A 15,974-nucleotide genomic window follows, 5' to 3' on the forward strand; every position below is an offset into this window, starting at 1 on the left:
GTTACAGCCATCATGGCAAAAAAAATAATCTCCTGAGGCTGTCAGATCACACTCCCCTAGGACTTCTGCAACCTCTGATGTCTTCTTGAAAGGGTTCCCATTAAAGACATACTAGAAACTGCCACCTGCCCATCTATGCATATCTTCACCAAACACTACCACTTGGTAGCCTTTTTTAGGTCCAGAGCAGGATTCGCAACTGCCATCCTGCAGGAAGGGCATCCTCATTTCTCCATAATCTCCTTCCTCACTCTCTTCAGATTTGGGAATCTTCCTACATGTCAGGACTGCAACAGTGAAACACAAAGAACATGGTACAGTTGTGTACACTTAAACATAGATGTTTGAGTATTTTCACTGTTGCAGTCTTCTTTCCCTCCCTCCTTCCCCTTTAGTCTATTAGGTAGTTTTACTTATAACCTGTTTTCTAGGCAAGGGCACCCTCCTTGGCCTGTCTTCCTCAGTTCTGTAATGCTCACTTGGGGCTCCTACCTGTTAGGGGGAAAAAAAAAAATGATTTCATGACAGACTGGTGCCCTATATACCAGAGTGTACTGACATCAGTTAGGGCATAGGGATCCTCCAGCCTTAAGAGGAAGAAAGAATTTGCTCTGGTAGTCGGGCCGGCCAAGCGCCTTCACGGCAGGAAATTCCCACAGGTCAGGATTGCAACAGTGAATACACTCAACATCTACATTTATGGTAAGTGTACACAACTGTACTTTGCTGAGTCACATCCTGCTTGGCCCTTCAGTATTGTTGAGCTAATTAAACATTGGTCATCTGCGTTACAGTCAGGGCTTCATCTCTGCACCACATGGGTGGGCTAAAAATGGTACTTTTTTAAAATGCTGAAATGCCTTGCATTTTCCATTTTTAAGCTTTTTTTTTTTTTTTACATTCTTTGTAGGAATCTGGACTGAGTTCCATTTATGTCTTCAATCCAATTTTTGGAAAGCAGAGCCATGTTGTCCCACCTGTGCTTCACCATCAAGTCCTTCAATCGCTGCTGCTACCAATCATGGATCAGGATTATGCAAAAGTTCTTCTGGTGATTGATGATAAGTACAAGGTAACATTTGCCTGTTAAGATGCTGTTTAATATCTGCTAAATGTCCTGATTATGTTTTACTGCATTGTTCTTAGATATGTGCTATCAATTTAGTATAAAAATGGACAATGTACATTTGTAAATAAAGATACAGAGATAGATCTGCTGAATTGTGTTGACAGACCCAAATGTCAGTGGCCACAGTGTCATCCACAAAACAACAAAAACATGAGTAATAACTTTGATGCATACAAAAATAAAGTAAAATTAGAGAGTAAAATGTTTTTTGCAGCGAGGGCAAGCCCCCTGCTAATTAAACATATTAACTCTGAGATCTTATGCTGCAAGAGAAAGGGCATTTTTCCTGTCCCTGAGAATTGTGCGGTTTCACACATCTTATCGACCATCGGTGTAGTCGACCACTAATCAGATGACAACCATACATGGATTTATGTAAATTCATTTCCTCCATATACACACATGCACACAGCCTTAAGAGCCAATTTTGCCTATTGAGAAAATAAAATTATAAGAACTATCATTTAGATTATTTTTTATATATACCTACTGTATTTATTTTTTCATGCTTAATAATTGAAGAAATTGCACTAAACCTAAAACCTCTGTCCCTTAGTTGTTGTGATGTCTGTATATGGAGCTGTAGCTGTCAATGGGATATCAGAAAGAAAACATTGCATATAGTTGTGAGGAGACATTTGAAGCTTATAATCTCTAAAACATTAATTTATTGATTTATGTACGTACATATGTGTTTGTTTGCTAACTCGGTAGGTAGTCTAGTCCAAGGGCTTTTTCAGTTATAATCTGGGCCTAGAGAGATGGTGATGGACAGAATAAGGTGCCACAATACATAGCACTCATAAACATCAGTACAGATGTATGTGCACCAGTTAATATACAACAGGGTTTTAAAGTATGAATTCTTAGAAAATTAGAGATGCAAGAGAATTATGAAGTAGATTTGTGCCTAGAGTTTTTTGAAGCCGCTTTTATTTTCTAATGTCTTGTATTTCTTTTCTCATAATGTACAAATTCAGACATGAGTGACATACTGTTTGCATAACATCCTTGGCAGTTTAATATTGTATTTCAATTTTATTTCCATGGTCAATGATTAATCAGTTTTGATGACTGATGTGGACATAAATGGAGCTGCCAAATACAAACATATTTTGATTGCCATTTTTATGCTGGAAATAATGTTGGTAGATCATTTTCTGAGCCGCAGTGAGCTGTTGCATGCCTCTATCAAGGAATGCAGAAGCAGCAAAAAAAATACACAAACAGAGAAAATTGTCTATAGACTGTTGTTGGCCTGTAATAAGAAATGGGGAGTTGCTGGCTTTTTTTTTTTTCATTTTGTATGTATATTCATTTTTTAATGTAGTTAGATGCATTTTAACGCTAATATACTTGCACAGACGTGTGTGTGTTTGTCTTCTCCAGAAAACCGCAAGTTATGTAGATTGCCTGATACACACACATTGAGTTGTGTTATAACTAAATGTAGGTATTGAAGTATTTTATATGTGATAACAGTGTATCATGCCCCATGTGGTGCATTGCCTAGTTCATATATCATTAATATTGTAATATGCCTTCAGTTTACAACAGGTTATCTGAAAATTCCTTCCACATGAGGGATAAGTTTTCTATACATTTAATGTTAATATAAGCACGTGTATCTTGCGTTATATACAAAAAGGGATTTAACATTTAATGTACTTAATTTTCTCCAAAGTTGTCTGACAGTGGCTCCTGGCTTCTTGAACTTTCATCTGCTGGTTAGTAGTATTTAGCAAAGCTTTTCACATCACATCATTTAGAAGATACCACCTCTATAAAACTCCATTTGTCAGCATTGGTGGAGGGACATTTATTACAAATGTTGCAGACCATTGCTTCTTATTATCTGCTACTTTTGGCATTGATGACCAGCTCAAGAAAGCGGGTTTATTTTTAATGTCCACATTTCATATTATTATTGTGTTTTTTTTATAGCATTCATAAGTTTACTTCTGCATATTAGATTTCTGATTACTCTTTTGCCATTGTTGTAGTTAGGTGATCACAGTATGATGCGAACACTGTGTGGTTTGTATCCTTTTACTTGGGTTTAGACCATACACCTGAATCATGCCTATTTTCCAGGTAGTCTACTTTACAGCGTGTTATGCATTGAACTTTCATCAGATACATAGTGATGCTGTACCTGAAAGCTTCCAGACTGCTATTCCTAGATGGATTACTGTGCCACCCGTGACACTTGGATGATGCAGAGCCTCAGGCATAACCAAAAGGAGAGATAAAACATCATTCTCATTGCTAGTTGTGATTGTGAAATGGGATGAAGCCCTAACTATGGTCCAAATAACCTGAGTTCATTTAGCAGGTCGGGCATCTGGTGAAGCTGGCTGTGGAGGATAGGAGTTGAGAGGTCACTGACGCTTAACCCATCCTGGAGGTTAAGGAAACAGCTCTTCTTTCCCACTTAGGTAGCACCTAACAGAAGTACTAGGTGTTGCACCTGTGGAGCACATGCCTACAGCCACATGCTGTCATCATGCATAAGCACTTATGTGAATGATGATGCAGAGGTTTTAATCAGTGTGGCCAGCAGCACATCTCAGAGCCCCATGAAGTTCCACTATGAGGGAGGGTTGTGCTGATTGAAGGGGAAGAGTAGGTTGCTTTGCAGACCTAGCAAGCTGGGCTGCTGTCTGTAATCTGACTCTCACATTTCATGACCAGTTGGGCTACTTAGACAGAAACAAATGGGTTGCAGAGCTTTCACCTAACTTGGGGATGTCTGACTTTTGCCATACAGAACAAATGGGCTGATTGGATGCAGGTAGAGTAGTCATCTGGCCGGTTTTGTTGCGCTACAGTATTTGTTTTCTACTACTTCTAGAAGAATGTATACTTCCATCTGGAACAGAATTCATGTGTTGGATTGATGTAGTTTGTTCCTGACTTTTTCTTAATTACTCACCTGTTTTCAGCAATTATGAAAGAAAAGACCATCTTCCAACATGTATCCCTACAAGGTGAACCTCCTATAATTGATTGTCATGGCTATAAAGTGAACAGTACCAAAATCCAGTAGCACCACCAAAGAACGCTCCAGTACACAAATTAGAAGAAAACAAAAAAGGAGCGTAGCACCATAGACATAAAACTGGAACTTTTAATACAGCAAAAACAAGAGCAGGATAAGCGCTTTCGGCATGTGCCTTCCTCAGATCCTGAAAATAATTCCTACACACAACTATTTAAGAACCAGCTAACCAATCTAGTTAAAAGGCAATTAAGCAATTAAAAAATGAGACAATGAAACATAGCAACACTTACTCCCCATTTGCATAGTGCACTTGTAACAAAAACATGTTTTAAAATAACTTAGATCTAAGCTTAAAGCAAAGCTACATTTTGTTAGAGACAATCAGCATAGAATATTAAAAGTTATAGTAAATAAATAAAACACTGATGTCATAACCATTACACAGCTTGTAAGTCTGTTAAAAACTCAGAGCTCATAATGTTAACATAGCAGGTTCACAACCATAATATTAAAGAAGCAACAGTCACAGCCTGATACACAACAAACAAATAACTATTGTCATCGCATAGAAGTCTGGTGAACATTCAGAATTCATATTATGAACAAAATAGACACAAAACTAACCCGTTAATAGCAGAATACACTGTAACTTCAAACTTAAAAAGATGTCATGTTCACATCTCTAAAAGAAATGAAAGCATGCATAAACACCTATTCTATAGAAAGTATACAGAAGGAATGTCACAGAGCTGACATCTCTAACAAATACAGATAGAAAGTAAAAATAATAAATATATAATGAGCTTCTGTAATGGCAAAAAGTAAATCTTCAACACCATTAAGCCCTGGGATAGTGATTTCAACCTGTCCACATAAGACAGGTGTTGGAGGCCATAGATTCTGTTTGTGAGGTATTTCTGTGGCCTTTCCAGTTGGTGCAGGTATATGGAGAGGTACATATGAAATAGGGCATTATACTTAATTATTGGCCTAATGAGGGAGTAGTACAGACAGGTAATAACCTCCTTTTTTTCTGGATGCAGTCCCTTCACTTATAAGATTAACCAAGTAAAAGGTTTTTCTGACCACTGTCGCCACAAGATGGTCGGATGTCATTTTGTTGTCAACCTGACTACCCAGGTCTCTCATCACAGGTTGTGTTCATAGGGGCTTGCTGTTGATGTGGTAATCAGAAGAGGCCATGTTGTTGCTGAATGGTATGATAATACATTTTTGTGCATTTAACTTAAGGCCATGACTTTGGCACCAGTCATTTGTTGCATTGAGACCCTCTTACTTACTTATGCCCGTCACCCTTGACAGGGTATGGGCCACCAACTACAGCTGTCCACCGAATCTTGTCCTAGGCCAACTGTTCTATTTGGTTCCATGTGTAGCCTCTAAGCTTAGCATCTGCCTCAAAGTCTCGCTTCCAGGTGTTTCGTGGGCGGCCTCTTCCTCTCTTCCCCTGAGGATTCCAGCGCAATGCCTGTCTTGTAATATTGTTTGCTGGTTTGCGAAGAGTATGCCCGATCCATCTCCACCTCCTCCTCTTAACTTCTTCCCCAATCGAAAGTTGGTTGGTCCTTTCCAAAAGGGTGGCATTGCTAATAGTGTCTGGCCATCGAATCCGTAAAATCTTCCTGAGACAGCTATTTGTAAATGTCTGAAGTTTTTTAGTGGTGGTCTTGTTTAACCCCCAGGTCTCTGCCCCATACAGCAGTACTGACTTCATGTTAGAGTTAAACAGCCTTATCTTGTTGATCAGGGATAGTTCTCTTGTTTTCCAGACCCTATTTAACTGTATGAAGGCTGCTCTTGCTTTTCCTATCCTTGCCCTGACATCAGCTTCTGATCCGCCCTGCTTGTCAATTATGCTGCCAAGGTAGGTAAAGGACTGCACTTCCTCCAGTGGCTTCCCTTGCAGAGTGATAGGGTTAGTATTTGTGGAGTTTAATTTAAGGATCTTTGTCTTCAGATTGTTAATGTTAAGACCCACCTCTAGTGCTGTAACTGCCACCAAATTTGTCTTGTTTTGCATTTGCTGCTGGCTGTGAGAGATGAGGCGAGATCATCAGCATAGTCCAGATCTTCCAGCTGATTCCATAGGGTCCATTGGATCCCATTTTTTTGTCCTGCAGTAGATTTCTTCATAATCCAATCGATAACTAACAGGAAGAGGAATGGTGACAGTAAGCATCCTTGCCTGACTCCAGTTTTTACTTGAAAGCTTTCAGAGAGCTGCCCTCCATGTATAACCCTGCATGATAGACCATTGTATGAGTTCTTTATCAAATTTACTATTTTCGTTGGTATACCATAGTGCTTCAGAAGGCTCCACAGTGTCTCTCTGTCCACGCTATCAAACGCCTTTTCAAAGTCAACAAAGTTAATATACAATGGTGAGTTCCATTCAACTGACTGTTCCACAGTTATTCTGAGCGTTGCAATTTGATCAGTACACGATCTATTTTTGCGGAAGCCTGCCTGCTCTTCTCTCAGCTTTTTGTCAGTGATGTCCTTTATCCTTTCCAAAAGGATACGGTTGAAAACTTTTCCTGGAACTGATAGAAGATTGATACCTCTGTAGTTGTCGCATTTGCTAAGGTCCCCTTTCTTGGGAAGCTTAATGAGATGGCTCTCTTTCCATTCTGAAGGAACAGTTTCCTCTGCCCAGATTCTTTCAAAGAGTGGATACAACATCTCCACTGATGTATTCAGGTCTGCTTTAAGGGCCTCTGCCGAGATGTTATCTGGTCCTGCCGCTTTCCCATTTTTCATTTGGATGATGGCTTTCCTGATCTCCTCCTTGCTCGGCTTTTCACAATTGATTGATAGATCTTCATTGGCTGGCTCAATAATTAGAGGGTTTAGAGGTGACGGTCTGTTTAGAAGTTCTTCAAAGTGTTCCACCCACCTTTTCAGTTGATGTTCTATACTATTGATGGTTTTCCCTTGCTTATCTTTAACAGGTCTCTCTGGCTTACTGTACTTTCCATGCATCTTTTGACCTCTCTGTGGGCATCTGCATATTCTTCTTGGGCCTTGCTGTTTGAAGCTCTAGTTTTACTGTTATTTACTTTTGCCTTCTTCCTCTTTCTGTCTTCTATCTTTACCAGTGTTTCTGCAGTGATCCACTCTTTCTGATTATACTTTTTAGGTCCCAGTATCTCTTGACAAGCTACGTCTACAGCCTTTTTCACATTCTGCCATGAGCTGTTTACTCCACCCTCCTCAACCAGTTCTTGTAGCACTTCAAATTTGTTCTTCAGTGCAATGTTGAACTGTTCTTTTGTCTGAGAATCTTTCAGTAGATGAACATTGTATTTGATTCTCCTAGATGACTCTTGAACCTGGGTTCTTTTAAGCTTTAGCTTCAGTCTAGCCACCAGCAAGTGATGGTCAGATGCTACAATGCCCCTCTTTTCACTCTGACATCTTCTAATGTTCTTCAAAACTTTCTACAGATGCATATGTGATCTATCTGGTTTTCTGTTGTATAGTCAGGGGAGACCCATGTATTTTTGTGTATCTGTTTGTGGGGAAAAATGCTGCCTCCAATGACCAAATTGTTGAGAGCACATAGATCAACAAACCTTTCACCATTCTCGTTGATTGTTCCCAGAGCATGTGTACCCATGATTTGCTCATATCCTATGTTACTGGATCCGACCTTGGCATTTATATCACCCATAAGGATAGTAAGGTCTTTGTCTGGGTAGGTCTCGAGGATCTGCTGCAGTCTTTCATAAAACTGATCTTTATCTTCCTCTTCACTGTCATTAGTTGGTGCGTAGCACTGGATCACATTCATTACAATTTTCTTCTTCTTTGTACGGAATGAAGCTGTGATGATCCTAGGGCCATGTGCTTCCCATCCAATCAGGGCTTTCTGGGCCTGTTTGGCCAACATAAGACCAACCCCTTGGGAGTGAAATGCTTCACTGTCCTCATGTCCAGAATAAAGCAACAACTCTCCTGTAGATAATCGACACTGACCAGCCCCTGTCCACCTCGTCTCGCTGATTCCCAACAAACTCAAGTTGTTATTTCTCATTTCTGCTGCCACTTGGGCTGCCTTGCTTAGCTCATACATGGTCCTGACATTCCATGTGCCAATGTTTATTTTCCTGGTAGAGAGAAGGGTACTCTGCTTTGTGGCGTCCCTTCGGCTTTGGCCACAAAACTTCATAAATCTTCCATTTGAAGAACTCTCCTCTTCCAAGACAAGATTGTCTGTGTTTCCTGTAGTTGGTGTTTTTGTAGCAATTTGGTTTTTACGGGATGGGGTTGCTAACCCTAAGCCCAACCCTCCTCCTTTTTCAGACGGGCTTGGGACCGTCCTTAGCGGACTTTGGCACCAGTCATTTGTTGCATTGAGACCCTCTTGCAGTATGTTAAAATCATTTGGGGAGTCAATGACAGCACCCAACTTACAGTCGTCTACAAACTTGGTCAGCCACAGGCCTTTTGTTCCTCTGAGAAGTAGATGCCAAACAGTAGGGGGTCCCAGGACAGATCCCTGAGGAACACCACTAGTGACAGGCCTGCTGACAGAGGTGGAGGTGCCTATTTTGACCTTGAGGGTCCTATCGGTGAGCCTGTTGGCCACCCACCTGATGAGATAGGGATTTACGCCACATTGTGTTAGCTTTTGAATGATGCTTGAGTGGGGGATTATGTCAAAGGCCTTGGCCAAGTCAAGGTAAGCTGTATGTACTGACTTTCCCTCTTCCAGGGCCTTGGTGACAGTCGGAAAGAAGTCAAACATGTTCAACAGGCAAGATCTGCCCTTGAATCCAAATTGGGTGGAGTCAAGTGCTTGGAGATTGCCTATGTCCTTGTTTATAATATCCATAATAATATGCACCATGGCTTTATAGTTCAGACTTGTCAAGCTAATGGGGCAATAGTTTCAAGGGTTAGTAGTGGCACCAACTTTATGCAAGAGGATGACAATGACAGTTCTCCACTCTGCAGGAATGAAACCTGTACTTAAGCAGTGGTTGAATAGGGTGCTCAATGGCGAAGGTAGTTCTTGCTGGAGATGGTGCAGAATACAGCCTGGAATACTATCAGGTCGTATGGAAGCTGTGTTCTTTACCTTAGATAGGGCATTTAACAACCACCTGCATAGAGGCGATCTGTGCCTGACGTATAAAGCCATGTCCAACCCGGAATTAATGGACATGCTGCACCTCAGAAAATCCAAATCCAGTCTAGCTACGCGCTCGAGAGACTTGAACCTCAGCACTGAAATAAATAGGACATGCTGGAGGGACAGATTCATAACCCAGAGGCTCCCTTCACTCTGGAATAAAATCCCAGTCCAGCTTAGGCAGAGTCCCTCATTGACTCTCTTCAAGAGGAATCTTGATGAGTGGATGGGAGATCGTAGGTTTACCCCGGGTATCACTTCTGTGTCACTGTTAGACAGAGGCACAGTATACTAACATCGAAAAAGGGCATAGCAAAATTAATTTAAAATGGGTGGCGAAAGTCAAACACACTCTGGCTAGGCTTATAAATGCCCTAGGGCAGATAGCCTAGTATGAACCTATGAACCTGATCTAAAGAGATGTGAGATGCAGGCCAAGTATGGGGGATGTCGAATGGGCCTTTGGGGTGGATTGGGGGGGGTGAAGTTTGCGCTGAACCTATCTGCTAGCAGGTTGACCAAGTCAACAGGATCAGTGTAAGTGGTGTCGTTCGGTACTAATTCAGAACAAACCTGGGCTTTGCCATGGAAGTTCCTGATGTAACTGAAGAAGGCTTTGTGGTTTCCCTTTGTTTCTGGGGCTAGTTTTAATTCGTAATTGGCTTTGGAGGTTTTCAGTAGTGATCTCATTTTCTTGTTGTGGCTGAGAAGGGCGATTTTTCCAATTTTGAATTTTTTTTCCTTTTTACCCTTGGAAAACAGTTTGTTCCTTTTGTTGTAAAGCCTGTTGATAGCGGATGTCCACCAGACAGGTATATGTTTCCTTGAGCAGTTTGTAGTTGTGTTGGGTATGGCTGAGTCCATGCAGTTGTACAGGTGATTGTATACTGCACTGGTGTAATGTTCAGCATAGATGTCCTTCAAGGATGCATCTGCAGTCCTTACATATGGGGTTGTCCTGCCTCAGGCAGCCCTTCGGTCGGCCGGATTCCAAAGTCTGGGTCCGGCGTCGGCTTATGTCGCCCTTTTCCCCGACGTCAGAGCGCCTGGGGTATAAAAATGTCAGCCGACACCATCTTCCTCAGTCTTTCTTGCCGCGCGGTTCGCAAGTGCCGGTCGGCCAGCTCCTGTGATTTCAGCTACCGAAGTCTTCAAAAAAGCTATGTACCCCATTGGGGACTCTTTCTTGCCTCAGCTGATGTCAGATCAAACGGTTAAAGTTAATTGTTTATCTTGTGGGAAACAAATACCTCATAAGGATTTCCACTCTTACTGCTTACCCTGCCTAGGCCCAGACCACGACGTCTCGGCCTGTTCAGCCTGTGCTTCCTTCAATAAACGCACTCTTGGGCGTCGGGCAGAGTTTGCAGAGGAATATTTTGGGGAAAATTTCTGTTATATCATGCCGTCGGAGCTTCCGACAGCTCATTTACCCAAAAAACGAAAGGATAAGGACCGACATATGCGGTCCGCGGTTTCGACCGACTCCGCTCCTAGGCCTACCGCAAGTGTCTCAGTCTCTACTGAAGCCGAATCTCAACCGCTTCGACCAATGACACCGCACAACCGGTAACTTGGGTACCGGAGGCTATCACTGAGTCGGTCATAGAATTCCCCTCTGAAATCGGTGCTCAGGAAATATCCGACACCATTTCTGTTGATAAAACTACTCCAGCATGTGGGGCAGCCAGGCCTCCTGTATCCATGTCCATTAAAGCCTTTACACGGGCTAAAGCTGCTAAACAGCCAAAATCTCTCCCTCCCAAGGCTGTTCCTCAGGGATCCACTACCAATTCACAAATTTTAAGTTTGTCTGAAGACCTTATTTCCTTAATCAGGGGCTCACAGCCACATCCAGACAGGGGCTCTCAACCACCTACAGGCAAAAGGCCCAGGATGGAGCAGACAGATCCCCAGTCTTCTGATGAGGCCTCAGATGACTCTGCCCTTTCAGACTACCAGGAGGAGGCCTTCCGCCTCACGAGGATTCTGATGCAGAGGAATCTATTCCCTCGGCCTCCCCCCTGAAGAGTTTTCCTTTGGGGAGACCCTTCACTCCATGAGAGAGCATTTCAAATGGCAAGGCCAGGAATTCTCTTGATTCCAGGAAGAGGTTGAGGACTTTTTTACATTTACCTCAGCATAGACCTTTGGCTATTCCTCCTGTTTTAAATGTTATAGAAGATGTGTACTCTGAGTCTAGTATTTCCCCTGACTCCCTTCCTCCGGCTCCTGTCAAACCTGACAGGTACTACAGGGTCCCGGACTCACATCTATACCTTTACAAGGGCCACTCTGCTGACCCAGAAACTATTTCCCAGGGCCCTAAAGGGGTTACAACCACCACTGCCAAGAATCCCCTTCCTTCTGAAAGGGAATCCAGGGCTTTAGAGAGATGGTGTAAAAAAGTGTATACTTCCACTCTTTCTATGAGAGCATTAAATTATCAATTCCATATGATACAGTATCAAGAGTATCTGTTAGATGAATTGCATAAAAAACTAACCTCGCCTGAACCCCTAGACCGCAAGGCGCTTCAGGATCTGGTGCATAACTCTCAGCAGGTTAGCAACCATTTCTTACAGTGTGCTTATGATGCATTGGAAGCTTCATGTAGGTCAGCAATGACAGGTGCAGTCAAAAGCAAAGCTTCTGGATGCACCACTGGAAAAACAAAAGTTATTTGGTTCCACGGCTCAAGAGGTCTTAAAGAAATTTGAGGAAAAGGCTAAATCAGTACAAACAGTCAAAGATTTTCTCCAGGTCCAACCACCAAGATTCAGCAGAAATTGGCCTTCTAAGAATTGGTCCTTTCCAGACACAGACAGATTTCAAAGAGGCAAAAACAGGCGTGCCAGAGGTAGAGAGCAAGCTCGAGGCTCCTACAGAGGACGTCAGTGGCAGCCTCCTAACCAGAGAGGTAGTGCAGGACCTACAACTACTGCGCAAAGACAAACTCAATGACTTCACTTTGACTCTGCCAACCAGGGCTCAATTGGAAGCACCTTTGGGCGGAAAGCTATCTTTATTCTCAGAAAATTGGCACAGTATTACAAAGGACAAATGGATACTGCAAATAATAGACAAAGGATACAGATTCCATTTTCATACATTACCAAAAAGACAAGGCATGCCAAACCTGCCACCAAATCAAAGGGCAGAGGCTTTCAAGCAAATTTCCAAACTACTACAAATGAAGGCAATAGAAAAGGTTCCTTACACAGAACAAGGCCAAGGATTTTATTCCAGACTATTCCTTGTTCCAAGAAAAGAAAAGCAATGGAGGCCTATTCTAGACTTGTCCGCACTGAATACTTATCTCATCATGCCAAAATTCAAAATGCTGACCTTACAGCAACTCCTTCCCATGCTGGGCAAGGGGTCCTGGCTGGTAACTCTGGACCTCAAGGAGGCATACCTGTATGTCCCTATCAGACAAAGTTGCAGAAGACACCTCAGATTTCTTGCAGGTTCAGAGCATTATCAATTCTCAGCATTGCCCTTTGGCTTATCTACTGCGCCCAGAGTAGTCACGAAATGCCTGGCATCAGTAATTGCACATTGCAGACTTCAGGGGATTCAAATATACCCATACCTGGACGACTGTCTTATACAAGCGGACAGCCAACAAACATTGGTACAACACTTGAACTATGCCATCCACCTACTACAGGCCTTGGGATACACAGTCAACATTCAAAAATCAAGACTTGTTCCATCCCAACGAATAATTTTTCTGGGTGCAAAGCTGGATACAAACACCCAAATGGCTTTTCTCACAGAAGAAAAACAAGAACAATTACCGGATTATTTCAGAAATCTGACAACACAAACCCAGCTGACTGCATGGAAAATCCTGCAGGCCCTGGGTTTCGTGGCATCTTGCATTCTTCTGATTCCACAAGCAAGGCTGCATATGAAGAAACTACAATGGTACCTAAGGAGTCTATGGTCTCAACACAGACACAGCCTAGAAGCTTTGATCCCCCTCATTCCATGCCTTCAAAAGGAATTTCTGTGGTGGGCACAAGCAAGCCAGTCAAACATGGGTCTGCCTTTCAGCAAGCCACATATCAGCCAAACCATTACAACGGACGCCTCAGACCATGGATGGGGAGCGCACATGAAGGGCAGATGTATTCAAGGACAATGGACACAAAAGGAATTGCGCCTGCACATCAACCAAAAGGAAATGCTGGCAGTGATGCATTCAATCGAGGCCTTTGAGCATTTCCTGCATCAAGGTCACCTGCTAATAAAGACAGACAATACCATAGTTATGTGGTACATAAACAAGCAAGGAGGTGCCCATTCCTACCCTCTTTGCAGGCTGGCAATGAATCTTTGGGAACTTTCCCTAAAACTCAATATAGAACTACACTCCCAGTTCGTACCAGGAAAGGACAATGTACTGGTTGACATCCTAAGCAGAAACACCATGGATCCACATGAATGGATGTTGCATCCAGACATTTTTCTTCAAATAGCACAATCTTGGGGAAGGCCGGACATAGATCTTTTTTTCCTCCCCCCACAACCATCAACTGAAGAAATTCTGCACAAGGACTTACCATCCTCAAGCTTGGAAAGTGGACGCCCTCTCCTTCAGCTGGAATGCTGTAACAGTATATGCTTTCCCACCTCTTCCGTTAATGACCAAGGTCTTACTGAAGATCAGGACAGAGCAACCAAAAGTGATTCTGATAGCTCTGGACTGGCCAAGACAACACTGGTACCCACTGTTAAAGAGCATGTCAGGCACGAAACCGTGGCCTCTACCACAATGGCCACTTCTTCTGACACAGCACAATTACAAAACTCTGCACTCCAGCCTAAAAACCTTGCAACTGACAGCCTGGAAAATACCTTGACTCCTCGCCAGGATAAACTATCCAAGAGGGTAAAGGATAATCATCATGGAAGCTCGGCGGCCTTCCACAAGAAAGGCATATTCAGCAAAATGGAAAAGATTTCGTACCTGGAGCATCACAAAGGGTCGGGATCCATCAATGATGAGCATTCCACATATCCTTGAATACTTGTCTGAAATGCTCCATAATGGCCTTTCTTATTCATCCATAAAAATTCAGGCTTCAGCTATTTCAGCAGAGTACAACACTGATCCACCTGTATTTTCTCATCCTCTGCTAAAGCAGTTTCTAAGAGGGATAAAAAACATCAACCCTCCAAGGAAACCACCACTGCCTACATGGGACCTTAACTTCATGTTGGAAAAATTAACTCTACCCCCCTTTGAACCAGCAGCATCTTCAGAACTACAATTCCTGTCTTGGAAGACTGCCTTCCTTCTGGCCATAACCTCAGCAAGAAGAGTATCTGAGTTACAGGCCCTCATGGCATTACAACCATTTCTCATTTTCCATCAGGACAGAGTCTCCTTGAGAACCAATCCTTCATTCATGCCAAAAGTGGTATCCAGGGTCTCACTGAACCAGGCTATCCACCTGCCTACTTTCTTTCCAAATCCACAAAATAAAGGAGAGAAACTTTTGCATACCCTGGACATTCACAGACAGTTGCGCTACTACTTGGACAGAACTAAGACTTACAGTAAAACTGACCAACTGTTTGTAGCATATGCTGCTGGTGTACAAGGAAAAGCAATTTCCAAACTATTTCAAAGTGGATAGGAAATTGCATTCGATTTTGTTACTCTGTTCATGGAAAAGCTGTGCCAGCAAACATCAGACCTCATTCCACCAGAGCGACAGCCATCTCCACAGCCTTTTTAAGAGGGGTGGCTACAAAGGACATTTTAGAAGCTGCTACATGGAGCTCTGCGCATACATTTTCCAAGCATTACAACTTGCCTTTATATTCCAGATCCAGAGCAGGCTTTGCTACTGCAGTCCTGCAGGGCATGTTAGCTACACCATCCTTTTCTTAGGTCCTACCACCCCCAGCTTGGCTATGGTATTCTACCCATATGTAAGGACTGCAGATGCATCCTTGAAGGACATAGTACAGTTTTGTACCTACCATAAATGTAGATGTCCGATAGGTATGCATCTGCAGTCAGGTTTTCCCTCCCTCCTACCCCTCTGTGGTATTCTTTGGGTAACTATCCCTCATTTCAGCTAGCTGGGGTTATCTTTTATGGTGTATTTGTTTTTTATTGCTGTGCATGTTTGGAATTTTTTCATTTCTCCAAATTTAGCCTTCTTTAGAGGGCACCTGGCATCTGGGGCAAGAAAAACTGAGGAAGATGGCGTCGGCTGACGTTTTTATACCCCAGGTGCTCTGACGTCGGGGAAAAGGGAGACATCAGCCGACGCCGGACCCAGACTTTGGAATCCGGCCGACTGAAGGGCTGCCTGAGGCAGGACAACCCCATATGTAAGGACTGCAGTTGCATACCTATCGGACATCTACATTTATGCTAGGTACAAAACTGTACTTTCTCTGCTGGAGGCAATGGTGTGACGCTACTGAGGGAGGTTGTAGTCAGCTTTTGAGAAGATTTTTTGCCTGGTTGTGGCTCGGGGGGAGGGGGGTTGGATGGTATAGAAATTTTGAAAGAGACCTACAGTTGTTCTGATCTCACTAGGGAAGAACATACTATGGGAGTGGTGCATTGTCACCCATGTTGATGAGAACCAAGTTCAGAATGTTATCTCCCCTCGTGGGGGATGAGACGAGCTGGTCTAGTGCATTAGAATTGA

The 15,974-nt window shown here is 42.9% G+C and overlaps 1 protein-coding gene across 1 annotated transcript in view; it reads left to right on the forward strand.

Annotated features, from left to right (window-relative positions):
- EMC1 (ER membrane protein complex subunit 1) overlaps nt 1-15,974 on the forward strand; it is a 1,424,536-nt gene that overhangs the window by 859,696 nt on the left and 548,866 nt on the right. Inside the window, exon 18 of the mRNA XM_044087063.1 lies at nt 911-1,072. Coding sequence (XP_043942998.1) covers nt 911-1,072 — 162 coding nt within the window. The remainder of the gene's footprint in view (nt 1-910; nt 1,073-15,974) is intronic.

This window comes from Protopterus annectens, chromosome 1.part1 (genome assembly GCF_019279795.1).
Source record: "Protopterus annectens isolate FY-2018-M chromosome 1.part1, PAN1.0, whole genome shotgun sequence".
In the NCBI taxonomy this organism is placed as follows: Eukaryota; Metazoa; Chordata; order Ceratodontiformes; family Protopteridae; genus Protopterus; species Protopterus annectens.